This window comes from Elgaria multicarinata, chromosome 6 (assembly GCF_023053635.1).
Source record: "Elgaria multicarinata webbii isolate HBS135686 ecotype San Diego chromosome 6, rElgMul1.1.pri, whole genome shotgun sequence".
In the NCBI taxonomy this organism is placed as follows: Eukaryota; Metazoa; Chordata; class Lepidosauria; order Squamata; family Anguidae; genus Elgaria; species Elgaria multicarinata.
The window spans coordinates 99,793,545-99,810,009 of NC_086176.1; the positions used below are offsets into that span (position 1 = coordinate 99,793,545).

The 16,465-nt window shown below is 39.3% G+C and overlaps 1 protein-coding gene across 4 annotated transcripts in view; it reads right to left on the reverse strand.

Moving 5' to 3' along the window:
* The window catches only part of NIPBL (NIPBL cohesin loading factor), a 151,681-nt gene that overhangs the window by 81,695 nt on the left and 53,521 nt on the right, over positions 1 to 16,465 (reverse strand). For all 4 annotated transcript variants that reach the window (XM_063128144.1, XM_063128143.1, XM_063128146.1 and 1 more), the window contains exons 2-3: positions 3,166 to 3,309; positions 2,099 to 2,264 (exon numbers count right to left, since the gene is read on the reverse strand). In XM_063128144.1, the coding sequence (XP_062984214.1) occupies positions 2,099 to 2,264; positions 3,166 to 3,229 (230 nt within the window). In that variant the 5' untranslated portion in view covers positions 3,230 to 3,309. The remainder of the gene's footprint in view (positions 1 to 2,098; positions 2,265 to 3,165; positions 3,310 to 16,465) is intronic.

The following is a 16,465-nucleotide window of genomic DNA, read 5'->3' on the forward strand; positions in this document are numbered from 1 at the left end:
AGTTATTATATATTTCTTCAACAAAAATAATTCATTCATATAATTTACATGTTTATAAATTATCTATCTAAGGATACAGCAGATTACTTGAGATCTAGCAAACTGTTTTTGCTCATTTTTGTTTTAATTTGAAGCTGTGTAGACAGAAAATTTTGAAAATTTGAAAAATTTCAAAGCTCAAACTTTAAGAGCAATTAATTTCCAAACAGGCAGAGCAGTCTCTCCACTAGTGAGATGACCAACAGCCCTGCTTGGTCAATCAGTATGGTGCAAAGGGTGGCCCCAGGTACAGCCGCAGAGTTAGGCTGTCGTCACCAGCTGGGAGGGGGACAGAGACAGCCAGGGGCGGGGGGGAGGGGCCGTGTCACATGCCAATTTTGAAGGGAAGATTCACTATGCATGAGCCACATTTACATTATTCATGAGCCACTCTGTGGTGAGGGGACGGAGGGGCAAAAAAGTGGAAACGGAACAGCACTACTAGTGCCCATGGCTTTACACAAGTTTATTTATACTTTAATACAGAAAGTGTGCCTTCCTTTTATGCTCACATACAATGGCTCAGCAAAGATCACTTTTTTTCAGAATTACTGTTTTCTGTAGATTTTCTGATTCAGTTTCATGATTTGATTTCAAGCGGAGGTAATGTAGGTTGGGTAATGCTTATAGGCATATAAGAGATGTTTTGAAGAGTCCATACACTGAGTATCTTTCACAAGATAGAAACTAATGTATCTTATTTTGGGTTTGTATCTGGAGAAACCTGTATGGCTTTTTATCCCAACTTACCCAGAGGGCTACAACAGGTTTGTAAGAACAGAAAGAGAAACGGGTGGACAGCAGACACAGACAAGTCACAGTGTAGACCATGCCTTGCTTTTCACTGCTATGAAATAGGCAATGTAAGTTTGAGCTAGTTATTCTCTGCTTGCCACAGTCACCCAGATAACAACTCATGAGGATCAATACTCTTCTCCTTGAATGGGAAGCCAAACTATAGCATGATAACATAGAATATGGAACTAGCACTCTGGCCAAAAACAGTAGGCATCTGATGAGTTGTGCAACTCCTCTGTGGATCCTTGGTGTATTCATGGCAAACATAACCATATAAGTTATAGAGACATTCCTACTTTCCTTGCATTTCCTACTTGCCTTGCCTATAAGGTGTGTATTGCTTTCCATTATCTTGATACCTCTGGGACTTGTGCCTATCAGATTAATTCTAATGCTGGAGTTTAAGTTCTACACTGCCTGTCTGAACATCATTCTGCAACTGTATTCCTGGCTAGAAAATACTGTCCTTGTGGAGTCAGAAAAAACACCTTGGCTGTATTTAGTACCTGACCCCAGATCTGATTACCTATTTAATCTGAGGATCTATGGACAAAAGCCTAACAGGACTTTTGATCAGATCCCTTTGATCAGTAAGGCCTAGCTCAGTCCTGGGGACACACAGTGCCAGCTGGGTTCTGACAACCTACTCCATTCAGATCAAGCTTTTAAAATATATTTAGATTATACATCTGTAAACTGAAGACATCCTTCACATGCCAAAAGCAGATCAAGAAAAGGATACTGAAATTCATCATTCCACCCACATTAGTGCAACTTTAATGTTGCTGACCATTAGGTTACTCTACTAAAATTCTTGGTTAATAAATTACACACTCCGTAAGTTTGCATTTGGGCCCCTTTTTTCTTGGGCAAGAACTCTTTTCTAAGAGATCTTCTCCTTATCCAGGGACTCCTGGAACTGTCAGTACTGTCAGTCTGGCGAAAAATCTTTCTAACTCTAGAACTAAACAGGTTGTAATTATCAGAAGATTCTGACAAGATGTTTAGTATGTTTAACCTCATCACTCCAGAAAGAGAAAATAACAAAGTATCCTACCAACTATTAGAATTCTAAGTTTAAAAGCCATTCAAAGCATCTTTTGTTTCTTTTAAATAGTTTTAGAGCACAAAATCTGAAGTTTACTGTAGTTGTCTGGTTCAACATTTAAATAACCCAACAATGACTGTAACTTGTCTGCTAATTTTACACTCATGACAAGCTATTTTGGAATTCATTTGTGAAGTGGCTTTAAATACTTACATGTGATCTGTTGACACCTGGTTGAGGCTGTGTACAAGTTGTGAAACCAGATTTTCATCCCTACAGGCCAAAAGGCAGTTCACCTCCTCTGCAATTCGTCCATTAAAGAGCAGGCTTTTTGTAGTTGTAGCAGGTAAAGGTGATGGAAGAGGCAGCTGGTTCAAAACTATTTTGAAAAGTTTAAGAAAAAGGTCAGTGATCCCACAAAAAATAACTCTTTAGAAAGTGGTTCTTCCCCCACCTAGCATTCCTATTGATATCCTGATGCCCAGGGACACTACTCATGACCTCATTAGGGTTGATCAATACCTGCCCAACTCGACAGTCCATTTCATATTTACATATTAGAACACTTTACTATTTACTTTTCCTAAGTTTTACTTTTCTGCACAGTCAGTCTTGCTGCACAGACAAAAAGAAGTTCTAAAGAGAGCTGGTCACATCTCCCTCGAATGTATTTTTTAAAATTATTCTGTCAGTTTCACTTCCTTGACTTTGACAAATGAGAAACAAAGTTGTTAATGCTTTAAGCAAGACATTCCCCTATCTGTTCTCCCATTTTGTGGGGCCTTGATATACTAGTGAGAGGACCTTACAAGAGGACTGTGCAGGTCCACAGCTATCCATAAAAGGAGCCCAATAAAGTACGGCTACTTTCTCCTCAACTGAGGACAAAGGAGCCTTTAATGTGGTCCTATCTTCTGTCCAAGAAACAGTAAGTCAAGATGTTATCGTGGAGAATCCAGGCCAAATAAAATCCAGGCCATACAGCACCATGCAATAGATAAGATTGCAAGCTGCTCTCTGTATGTTCCCATTATATTAATGAATAAAATTTTATTGTTTTAGGAAGCAGGTTCCACAAGGTCCCAAGGTGTTCTGTCCAAGAGAAGGACACAATCCCCATCACTCTGTCCATTGACAAACAGAAATGCATACAATGCTGAAGAGCAGAGTTTACAGAAGACTATTTGTTAAATAAAACAGAAGCATAATTCATTATTTTACTCACAAAATAAGTTAATCATTGAACTATAACTTTAACAACAACAAAAAAGGATACTTACGGTCTGTGAGACTAGCAATCCCTGCAAGAGTAGTGATGGGAACATGAGGCATATCCCCATTCATCCTGAAGTGCTGGGATGGTAGTGCCTACACACAGATTTTAGTTCGGGTGCCAGCTATCATTACTTCCCATCTCCCAAGCACTGGAATGAGAAAGATAGACTCCATTTGCAAATGACTACAAGATATTTCCAAGCCTGCATAGAGTTTTACTGAACTATTTTATTGCAGAGAAATACTATAAAAAGTAAAGCTATAGTAAAAGTAAGTACTCTACTTCCCTTGCTCGGCTTCGTCCATTTTCTTCTGCTGCCCCTTACGCCTGGAACGCTCTTCCAGAACATTTGAGAACTACAAGTTCAATCGCAGCTTTTAAAGCTCAGCTAAAAACTTTTCTTTTTCCTAAAGCTTTTAAAACTTGATGTTGCTCGGACTTTATACTGTTAGTTTTACCCTATCCTGTGCCTGTTTACCCTACCCTGTGCCTGTTTGCATTCTCTTCCCCTCCTTATTGTTCTACTATGATTTTATTAGATTGTAAGCCTATGCGGCAAGATCTTGCTATTTACTGTTTTACTCTGTACAGCACCATGTACATTGATGGTGCTATATAAATAAATAAATAAATAAATAATAATAATAATAATAATAATAATAATAATAATGTGTCTATTTATTTCATCATCACAAAGAATAAACAACTGACACAGTTTTGTTGACAATCACATGACATTTCCTTCTTGGTAAGCAGCTTGCCAGGCCACCAATTAAACTGCCCTTACAAACATATTTTAAAAATTGTAGGCTGGTCAGTTTTGTTTACCTGACTGGGGGGGAGGGGCAGAGAGTCTATAAAAAGAATTCATTCAGATGTCACTTGTAAGCCATGCCAGGGTTTCTGGTTTCATTCATTAAGATAGCAATCTTAAGTATGGGACACCATAGGATGCTGCGGAGCTCCTCCTCCACATCCATAGACAGAGCTACAAGCACTTAGGAAAAGATCTGGTCATAGATTTCCCCTCTTCCAAACAGCTGTGAAAAGCTTCTCCTACAAGGTTGTCTCTGAAACTTTGCAGGACAAGTCGAAAAGGGGTCATGCTACTGGATGGCGAGGAGATGGGAGAGGAGAGACAAGGATATACAGTGTTCTATGGCCTCTCTAGTCTCTGCCCCACCCACTGAAAGGTATATTAGCTAGACTGACACTGCCTAGCCACTTTTTGCATTTGAATGGAGGCAAAATGTTCTCTGATCTGCTCTATTCCTGCCTGGCTCTTGCTGGCAGGACGTAAGATAGGCAGAGGACACTGTATCCATAGGATTGCACTCTAAACTGTGAGAGCAGTTCTCCCTTGAAGAACCATTACTATAATGAGCAAGGAATGAAAGTATCCTTTTACACATTAGGGTTTCTTAGATCTACACATAAAATGGGATAAGTGCACTCCTAAAAACATATAAAGTGTGAATGTAATAAACATATTTCTGTAAACATATCACATGGGTACACATTTGTTAAGGATCCTGAGCTGCCTCTCTGTTGTGCACACATTTGGTCTCAACCCAGGATTTGTCTTTTCATAATGAGTGAAATGACTCAGAAAGAAAGGAATAGCCTTTGATGTCAGATAATTTGCTGATTAAAGGTCCAACCATTTAAGAAAGCACAACAGTTGAGTGAATACTATGAATTTTCCTAGCCACACATAAAAATAAATACTGTAACAAGTGACAGTAAGTGAAAGTTTGGACAGAAAGTATTTGCTTTCATTTCTATAATAATTTAAGTCTAGCTTTAAGAAACTCTTACAGACTCAAGTCACCTGTTAAATTAGGCAGATTATGTATTGGTATTTTGAGGTTAATAAAGCAAAACACTATACAAAATACAATAATAAAATTTAAAAAAACCTAAGCCAAATGAATGAGCTTGAGAAAAAAAAAGAACACTGAAAAATATATCAGTTCCAATCCAACACAGTAGTCCTTTAAGGAAGCTGAAATTATGCTGAACAATTTTATTTATTTCATTTATATCCTGTTTTTTCTCTAAGGAACTCAGAGAAATTTACATGGCTGTGCCACACCCACTTTTATCCTTGCAACTACCCTGTGAGGCAGGATAGAGATGCTGACTTCCCCAAGGTCACCAAATAAGCTTCATGACTGAGTGCAGAAGTGAATACTCCAGATATAGTCAGATATTCTAGCCCAGCCAGCATGGCCAACTGCTCAGAGAATATGGGAGTTGTAGTCCAAAACATGTGGAATGCACCTAGTTGCCTACTGCTGCTTTAACTACTACACCACACTGATCAGTGTTAAGGGGGAAGACAAATCAGGCTGGAAAACTGCATACACAGCACCTATGTATATTCTTTGCTCCAACTACAGTTCTTTGCCAGATCACAACAGTGGTGGTGTAAAAGGTACTATTCAGACTGACTTTCTGTAGGCAACATATTGACAGGGCAAACTGCCATCTTGGCCCTGTGGGGAAGAAGAAGGACTGAGGGGACAGGAGCAGGCAGAAGTAACATCGGGGCCTGCTCCTGCTGGACTCTTCCCCCCCCCCCACAGGGCAAACTGCCATCTTGGCCCTGTGGGGAAGAAGAAGGACCGAGGGGACAGGAGCAGGCAGAAGTAACATCGGGGCCTGCTCCTGTTGGACTCTTCCCCCCCCCCCACAGGGCAAACTGCCATCTTGGCCCTGTGGAGAAGAAGAAGGACCGAGGGGACAGGAGCAGGCAGAAGTAACATCGGGGCCTGCTCCTGCTGGACTCTTCCCCCCCCCCCCCCACAGGGCAAACTGCCATCTTGGCCCTGTGGAGAAGAAGAAGGACCGAGGGACAGGAGCAGGCAGAAGTAACATTGGGGCCTGCTCCTGCTGGACTCTCTCTCTCTCTCTCTCTTTCTTTCTCTCTCCTCCCTCCCTCCTTGACTCCTTTTCCTTGTGTGTCATGTCTTTATTAGATTGTAAGCCTGAGGGCAGGGACTGTCTTTTTTGCTAAGTGTAAGCCGCTCCGAGAGCCTTTTTTGGCTGAGGAGCGGGGTATAAGTATGATAAATAAATAAAAAAATAAATAAAAATAAACATACAGAAAAATACTTCATAATTTCTGGATGAGTGACTAATTACAGAATAGCAATCTATTCAAACCCCCTGAATTTTACATATTTCTAATTACAAATGGATATCAGAAAGTGTACTATGCAGTTCACAATGACTATGCTATCAAGAGACAAAAATGTCTGTTCTAAAGTGGTGGTTCTGAACCAGTGCCTGGGCACGGTAATGGACTGGATGACGGCTAATAAACTGAGACTCAATCCAGACAAGACGGAGGTACTGTTAGTGGGTGGTTCATCTGTCCGGCAAGGTGATGTTTGCCCTGTCCTGGACGGGGTTGCACTCTCCCTAAAGGATTGGGTCTGTAGTTTGGGGGTGCTCTTGGATCCAGAACTGTCACTTGAGGCACAGGTAAACTCAGTGGCAAAGAGCACCTTTTATTAGCATAGGTTGATATACCAACTACACCCTTATCTGGACAGAGATAGCCTAGCTACAGTTATCCATGCTCTGTTAACCTCTCGTTTGGATTACTGCAATGCGTTATACGTGGGTCTGCCTTTGAAAACAGTCAGGAAACTTCAGCTGGTACAAAACAGGGCAGCCCATTTATTAACAGGGACTGGCCGGTGAGATCACATCACGCCAGTCCTTTTACAACTTCATTGGCTGCCAGTCCAGGTCCCGGCCCGATTCAAAGTGCTGGTATTGACATTCAAAGCCCTAAACGGTTCCTTATTTGAAGGAACGCCTCCTCCCATATGTACCTGCCCGGACCTTAAGATCATCTACAGGGGCCCTTCTCCGTGAGCCCTTTCCAAAGGAAGTGAGGCAGGTAGCTACTAGGAGGAGGGCTTTTTCCGCTGTTGCACCCCGGCTGTGGAATGAGCTCCCCAGAGAGGTCCGCCTGGTGCCTACACTGTACTCTTTTCGTCGCCAGCTGAAGACCTTTTTATTGTCTCAGTATTTTAACACTTAATTTTAACTTAAATTTAAATTTTACTGTTCTAATCTTATATCAAATTTGCTTACGTGGTTTTGTCCTGGTTGTGCTTTTTATACTGTATTTTGTATTTGTGTTTTTAACATGTTGGCTGTTTTATTATGGTTTTAATTTTTGTGAACCGCCCAGAGAGCTTCAGCTTTTGGGTGGTATAAAAATGTAATAAAGAAAGAAAGAAAGAAAGATAAATAAATTTATTTCAGCCTCAGAAACCTATAAAATGTCTAGTTCTTATAACAGGATATGAGAGAGTGGCTAAAACAGCTCTGATGATGATACCAAAACACAACACTGTAGGCATACATTACTGCACTTCCACACAGTAATCAATCACTAAAATAAGTATGTGTTTCACTTTTAAGTGTAAAGTTGGAGTAAGAAATAAGAGAAGATGAAATTTTATTCCACATTCTAAAAGTACCATCTCAATGACAGGGTATCAGGTTACAATGCAATGCAAATTTGGTACTGAGTATTGTTAATAAATGATTTTCTAATTCAGGATGCTAATTACTACTGGCAACTTTAAGGGCTTCAACAAAAACTAATAAATCAAATTCAGCCAATCAAAACAAATGTATAAGCATCATACTAATCTAATGAAAACATTGATATGCTGGCTCTGTCGCTCTCTCTTCCTTAGTAATGTCAGGCTATAAATGCACATTCTATGAATTAAAACAAGTAGAACTATGTTAGAGGTATTCTCAAGATAAAAACAGCAGAAAGTGGGCATATATAGGACCTTGTTTCCTTCATTAGGAAAAGAGTCATAGCTTAGGGGTAGAGCTATTGGCATACAGAAGATCCCAGGTTCTATCTCGTGTTAAATGATTAGGTAATAGGTGATGGAAATGACCCTCTGCTGGCCAAGAATAGCCAATACTGAAATAAATGTGTCCATATGTCCTTCATTATCAGGTCTACAGTGCAGTTGTACACCTTTAGGAACAAGATGAAAGAAGTTTGAAGGCACAAGATAATAGTAATAATACTGATTTAAGTGTTGAGGTTATTTTAGATCCAACAGTTTAGGGAGGAGACCGTGGAAGCTGGTTTAGGTTATGTTTGATATGTTTGATCAAAAAAGACAGAAATTAATCCCTTTTCTACTCATGCCCCAATTTGCACTAAAGCAGTCGCACAAGGCTAAGGCATTTCTACAAATAAAATCTATGTTTGCCCACAAGAGGGCACATTCTCAAACCAGAGTTACTCTTCAGCTAGCATTCAAGTAGAACTTGACATTCTGAATGCAACAGGTGAAAAATACAGAAAGTACAGTATAACATTCTAACAAGCATGGCATGAAAGGCAGAACTAAGTCTCCTTAAAAAGGCTTAGACAACAGTCCTTAGTACAAGAACTCAGTGTGGGTATATTTAAATCAAAGATTTAAATTCAGCGATTGAGAAAATCAAGAAAAAGTCAATCAAATTGTAATCGATTTAAAGCAATTACTCAATATAGATAAATAGATATTTCCTGAACAAGCACACATTCGTATTGATTTCTGTAACAGTTGACAAATATTGGTTTGCAGGTGAATAGAACTTTTATACCAGCTAAGATCAACATCTAAAACTTTTGGGTCATGCAACAAAGCTGCATTTTTGCATTGCAAAACTCTATCTTCTCAGACACCAGGGTGCAACGGGAAGATGAACAGGGGATCAGAAACTAAGTCCTACAAGGAAAAAATAAAGGAAATGTTTAGCCTTGAATAGAGAAAACTGAGGGACAAAATGATCGTACTTTTCAAGCACCTAAAGGGCAGTCACACAGAAGAGGGGATGATAGATGGTCTCTATCATCTATGATTGTAAGACAAGAAACAACAGGCTTAAGTTACAGGAAGGCAGAGTTCAACTGAACATCAGGAAAACCTTCCTAGCTGCCAGAGCAGTCAAATAATGACATCAATTGCCTAGTGAGGTGGTGGGCTCTCCATCACTAGAGGTATTCAAGCACAGGCTGGACAGCAATCTGTCAGGGATGCTTTAAACTGGATTCCTGCACTGAAAGGAGGTTTGGAATCAATGGCCTATTCCTATTCTGATTCTATGAAAAATCACTTATTATAAAGCCTTGAATTTTCAACATTCAAATCTTTTGCAAAACTACTGAATCAGCCAGGATACAACTACTGTATAGAAGAGCCCTTTTATTTATTATGGTATACATGTTCTTCTGTCAAAACCATCATCAGATGAATCTGGAAAAGTAGGCTCTGGGTAAAAGAAACCAACACACCTTTCTCCCCCCTCCCCCAATAATGGGGGATTATTAGCAACAGATATACTTGTATCTAGACAAGCTAATTCAATCCACTGTTACAGGAAAAATATCAGAAGAGATAAGAAAAGCTATATTTGCCTTTGGACAAATATGGCAGAGAAAAAAAACAGGATATAGGACTTGCATTTTTTATCATTTAAAATTTACAGAATCAGTCCAGCAAAAGTTAATATTCAAGTTCAGTACTTGTTAATTCACCTTAGGCCTTTTTCATATGTACAACCAAACCATGGGCATGGCTGCAAGAAAAATGGTAACTTACGAAAATATATTTAGGGGGATTAGCAGATCCAAGGCAAAAAGAATTCAGTGTAGAAAGATGGATAAATTATCGGCAGATTCTGTATAATATTCCATATCACATCACAACCTCTATGTTGCTAATATATACGGTTGCTATCAGAGCAACCCCCACAAAAAAACTTAGACGTAGACACAAGAACTCAAAGGCCACATTCCATACGAGGCGTCTTTGTGGATGCAGCTATATAATTCTTCTGGAACATATTTACATAAAAGACACTTTACTTATACCTATTAATTACTTTTCCACTAACATTTGATTGCTTCAACAGATTTACCAGCACTGTAAAAGCACTAACTTCCTTTCACCATACAAGTCCTCAAAAAAATTAGAACTATTAAAAGATCATAACAACGGCTATTTCAGTGAATTCAGCAATGCCCTCTGGTGGCCGCTAAGGGAAAAGAATCTAACATGCATACCAGAACATGAAGTTCTACAAATCATTGTCAAGAGAGCAATTTAAAAGACAAAGCAGAAGAAAAACTTTTTTGTTGTTCTTGGCAATTACTCAGACCACCTTAATAGTATTTGTTACAACATTCTCCTAATTATTTTTCAAAGACAAGTAAAGGAAGATAAAGTTTTTAAAAAAAAACACCAAAAATTTATAAAACTAGTCAAGAGATCTCAAGGGCTGTTTTTCTCATATTAAGTTTCAGATAACCACATACAAATCACTTGAATAAAAGAATAGTAATATGAATATAAATTCAAAATATTCCTTATGTAGGCAATCCAATTTTTATTAGTGTATGGATCTTTCAAATACTGTAGGGACAGCTGCAAAAGAAAAATCTATGTGGCCATGTAACACTTGGGGCTAGATTGTTGTGCCTCATAAACTATATGAAATAGACCTGACAACGCACTCTATAAAAGAAACACAAACAAAATACAGTGTAGCATCAGTGAATTGGTTCAATTTTAACATAATCTCATTACATAATATATTTTATTTTAAATGTTGTATTTTAAAAATCAAAATAGCACAGTGGCATGGATCCAAAATACCAATACCTTTTCACTCTTGGAAGGCAGCCTTCCAGATTCTGCCAATTCTCCTGAGCTCATGCAACACCTCATCCCAGAGTGATCATCAAACTGCAGGAGTGGCTTAAAGAAGAGCCAGGAATACCCCATTACATAAGTGGAGTTCTGCTCATGCTTCTCAGGATCCAACTTCATGTAAGAATTCTGTAGTTATCCAAATCATGTATATATGCTATATATTTTGTCTGTACCAAAGCTTTCAAATGCATATTTATTCTGTAAGGATACATGGCTTATAAAGGCCTTTCTTTTACATTAGCTAAAAATGTAAAATGGGAATATAAATAATTCAGTTTATAATTTTGCAAAGTTTCTGGTTAAAAAAAATACTGAAGGAAAGCTATGAAATCCAAAGTTGTATTTCAAAATATTACTACTAATTCTTTAAAATTTAGAACAAAATAGTGAAAACTAAAACATTCCAATTTTAGCATTAAGCGACTTAAAGTCCAAGATACATGCTCAATTCAAATATAACAGCAAACCATGGTTTGACAACAAAAAGAATCCTGGAAGAATCTTTGGGTTTGATTGTAGGCCAGATGCAAACCAGAACTCCTGTGTGATTGCACCTTTTTACTTCCTTCAGATCTCTTCTCAAAATTCACTGTTTCCTCTGTATGTCTACAGAGAAAAATATAGCCAGCTCCCAAAACTGTAACCAGATAAAACTTGGAAAAGGAGCCAGAATGAAGATAATTTAAAAACATGTCACCAAGATATAGTAACTGTCCTCAAATTAAAATGTACTTCAGAAGAAGTGCACTATTTCAACTTGTTTGATTTTACACACTGTACTTCATAGAATCATAGAATAGCAGAGTTGGAGTCCAACCCCCTGCTCAATGCAGCCATCGAGCCCAACCCCCTGCTCAATGCAGGAATCCACCCTAAAGCATCCCTGACAGATGCTTGTCCAGCTGCCTCTTGAAGGCCTCTAGTGTGGGAGAGCCCACAACCTCCCTAGGTAACTGATTCCATTGTCGTACTGCTCTAACAGTCGGGAAGTTTTTCCTGATGTCCAGCTGGAATCTGGCTTCCTTTAACTTGAGCCCATTATTCCGTGTCCTGCACTCTGGGAGGATCGAGAAGAGATTCTGGCCCTCCTCTGTGGGACAACCTTTTAAGTATTTGAAGAGTGCTATCATGTCTCCCCTCAATCTTCTCTTCTCCAGGCTAAACATGCCCAGTTCTTTCAGTCTCTCTTCATAGGGCTTTGTTTCCAGATCCCTGATCATCCTGGTTGCCCTCCTCTGAACACGCTCCAGCTTGTCTGCGTCCTTCTTGAATTGTGGAGCCCAGAACTGGACGCAATACTCTAGATGAGGCCTAACCAGGGCCGAATAGAGAGGAACCAGTACCTCACATGATTTGGAAGCTATACTTCTATTAATGCAGCCCAAAATAGCATTGGCCTTTCTTGCAGCCATATCACACTGTTGGCTCATATTCAGCTTGCAATCTACAACAATTCCAAGATCCTTCTTATTTGTAGTATTGCTGAGCCAAGTATCCCCCATCTTGTAACTGTGCATTTGGTTTCTCTTTCCTAAATGTAGAACTTGGCATTTATCCCTATTAAATTTCATTCTGTTGTTTTCAGCCCAGCACTCCAGCCTATCAAGATCACTTTGAAGTTTGTCAGTCACTTGTCACTTGTTGTCCCAATTCTTCCATTCCCTACATTTTAGAACATATGAAACACAACTATGATGTGTATGATCTCTGTTTATTTCAAACCCTAGAAAGATGCTATCACTAAAAGCTGTGTACTTGCTGTGTTAAGAAGACTGGATTTCCCCCCTATTCCTGGTAAACAAGCTCTAATTTTGATTACTCTAATTACTTTGTTGTATACAATTTGTTTTGTGCAACTTATTTCTGTTGCTGGGTTCCATCTCCCTCCCATTATTTAGTCAGAACTAGCCAACACCTGGCTGTGGATGGATCCCATAAACTGGAAACTTCATGTATAGTAGCAGATTCTCCCCTGACCCAAAAAGTATTCATAATAAAATGCAAGTAGATTATGAACCTGCAACAACATTGGAAATTAATGGCACTGATGCAAATAACCAGCAAGGAGGAATACTTCGAATTCACTTGTTTGCTTGATGTATAATGTTGATATAGAAGGAAAATTTAAGGAATTTCAAGGATTTTTAAAGTGTGGAAAGCACAGCATGTAGTAATGGCTAATTAAGCCTCTCTAGGCTTGTTCATTTCCCACCAGGTGACAAGCATTTTTACTACTCTGTGATTAAGTATTAACTGAGAGAAATTACATTACTGATCTGGAACTAGCAGAACAAAAAGTACCAGCTATTTTATCAACAAATCAAATACGCAAAATAAGATGCATCCCTCCAACACAAACGCTTAAGGCACAGTGCTGAATAAGATGTTGAAACAAAACATACTAATAGAAGATTAAACATGATCTCTTGATATTAATAAAAATAAGGACAACAGAGGTAAACTTGGGTGTTTTAGTTTTCTTCCTTCAGGCATCCATTTTTGGTTCACCTCTTTTTGTTTTTCTGGCTATCATTTGTGTTGCCTCAGTGAGTTTTATATAGACATATAGGGTAAAACAAATACACTGCAACATAGTATTGAAAATCTACTTATCTTCTGTATTTTATTATGATTTTTCTACACAATGCTCTTTCCTCTTTCATCCCAACTTGTGCAAACAGAGGAGTCCCATGATTTTTTGCCTTCTTCCTCAAAACCGATTCCCCCCCCCCCCAAATTCCACACTTGCCAGTCTCTAAATTTGACTTTTATCATATGTCATGGAATGGCAGAGAATATGACAAATCACTCATGTGCCTTTTACAGACAGGAGCAAGAGACAAAAAATTACCTCAGTCACTAAGCAGGGAAATATGTGCACACGTGCAGAAATTTTAACCATAGAAACCCTGTCCTAGTTCTAATACTACTTACACTGACTCAATGTAAAGCTTATCACAAAACCAAATAGAGAACGAAGTGAAGTGGGTAGAGTTATTTCTGCTTCTGATCCCTATGCCACATACACATATCTCATTGTTGATCTGGAATAACTATTCCAACTGAATTCTGAAACAGATTCAAAATGTTTCAATGGTCCAGAGTCAGCAAGCCTGTCAACTATTCCATCAATACCTCTAAAATTGGACTCAAGTTGCCACAATCAAAATGGCCCACTGTTATTTAAGCCATGGCAGCAGCATGTGCCAGCCAGGATTTCCATATTTTATTTATTTATTGCATTTCTATACTGCCTAATAGCCGAAGCTCTCTGGGCAGTTTACAAAATTAAGACAATTCAAAACAAAACAACAGTATAAAACCATAATGTAAAATACAATATAAAAGCACAACCAAGATAAAAACAGCAGCAATGCAAAAATATAAATTTAAAACAGCAAGATTAAAATTAATTTATAGACTGTTAAAAAACTGGGAGAATAAAAAGGTCTTCACCTGGCATCTAAAAGAATATAATGTAGGTGTCAGGCGAACCTCCTTAGGGAGCTCATTCCACAGCCGGGGTGCCACAGCAGAGAAGGCCCTCCTCCTGGTAGCCACCTGCCTCACTTCCTTTGGCTGACCTTAGGGTCCGGGCAGGTACATATGGGAGGAGGCATTCCTTCAGATAGCCTGGCTCCAAGCCGCTTAGGGCTTTGAATATTAATACCAGCACTTTGAATCAGGCCCGGACCTGGACTGGCAGCCAATGAAGCTGGAAGAGGACTGGCGTGATGTGGTCTCATCGGCCAGTCCCTGTTAGTAACCATGCTGCCCTGTTTTGAACCAGTTGAAGTTTCCAGACTGTTTTCAAAGGCAGCTCCACGTATAACGCATTGCGGTAATCCAAACTAGAGGTTATCAGAGTATGGATAACTGTAGCTAGGCTATCTCCGTCCAGATAAGGGCACAGTTGGTATATCAGCCTAAGCTGATAAAAGGTGCTCTTTGCCACTGCTCTGGATCCAAGAGCACCCCCAAACTATGAACCCAGTCCTTTAGGGGGAGTGCAACCCCATCCAGAACAGGGTGAATATCACCTAGGCGAACCACCTGCTAAGAGTACCTTTGTCTTGTCTGGATTGAGTCTCAGATTATTGGCACTCATCTAGTCCATTACCGTGCTCAGGCACTGATTCAGAACAGCCACTGCTTCACCTGGGTTTGATGAAAAGGAGAGGTAGAGCTGGGTGTCATCCGCATATTGATAGCACCTCAATCCACATCTCCGGATAACCTCCCAGCGGTTTCATGTAAATGTTAAACAGCACAGGGGATAAAATAGAGCCCTGTGGAACCCCATGGCCTAAATGCCATGGCACAAAGCAATAATCCCCCAGCACCACCTTCTGGACTTGGCCATCCAAGTAAGAGCGGAACCACTGCAATACAGTGCCTCCAATTCCCAACCCAGAGAACTTATCCAGAAGGATACCATAGTCAATGGTATCAAAAGCCGCTGAGAGATCCAGGAGAACCAACAGGGTCGCACTCCCCCTGTCCCTCTCCCGGCAAAGGTCATCCCACAGGGCGACTAAAGCAGTTTCCATTCCAAAACCAGGCCTGAAGCCCGACTGAAATGGATCTAGATAACCCGTTTCATTCAAGAGTGCCTGGACTTGTTCTGCAATGAACCCAGGGACCGTGGGTAGTTCAACAAACCCGCATTTCTTTGTTTTACTTTCCCAGTGCAGTCTTATTCATAATCTTATTATTTGGTGATGTCAATGTTGTTCTTTTGTTGTTGTTGTTTTTAAAAGTTTTGTTTTACATTTTTGAATACCACCTTTATTAGTTGTTAAGTTGGTTAAACGATTTGCATAAATGAATAAAATTATTTTTGACCAGCTACTTACTTTATGTTTATCACTCCCAAATTTGGTTTTCTATGCCTTGATTCTATCCTGTTCATAGAGACAGTGGTGGAGCAGATACATCTACCCGAGATGCCATGCAGCCAGAGTGTATCATCCTGCCCTCATACTATACTGTAATGTCATAAAACAGCTTGAGATACAGGAGAAGTATCTATATTGTTAAAGCTGCAGATGGGAACTGGCCATGTACAAGTATTTAAAGTGATGAAATGAACAGTTAGTGAGAAAGTCTGGGTATTCAAAATGGCATTAGAAAGATTTCTGAGTGAAGGAAAATATTCACATGCGAGTCAAGAACAAAAAATGAAGACTTTGTATGCTTTTGAGATATAAATGTAATAAATAGGCATGGATAGGATTGCACTGTCAGTTAGATTTCCAGCGTTCCTTAGTCCTTGCTCCCCTCCCCAGGATCAGCAACACCAGAACTTTTCAAAATATGTGTGTTTAATTGCATGAATTATATAGGGCAAGGAATTTGCGTTATGTTGCAACAGAATTGGTGGTATTTGTTTTTAAGATTGCCCAGTGCACAAAGCCCCCCTAATATCTGACAAAATATAACCAAACAGCAATGGTCTCTTTAAAAAGAGAAATCTAAACTATCCAGCAAATTAATTAAAATTCATACCACAGCAATATTATCCAGTGTGGTGAAATATGCAGTGCAATT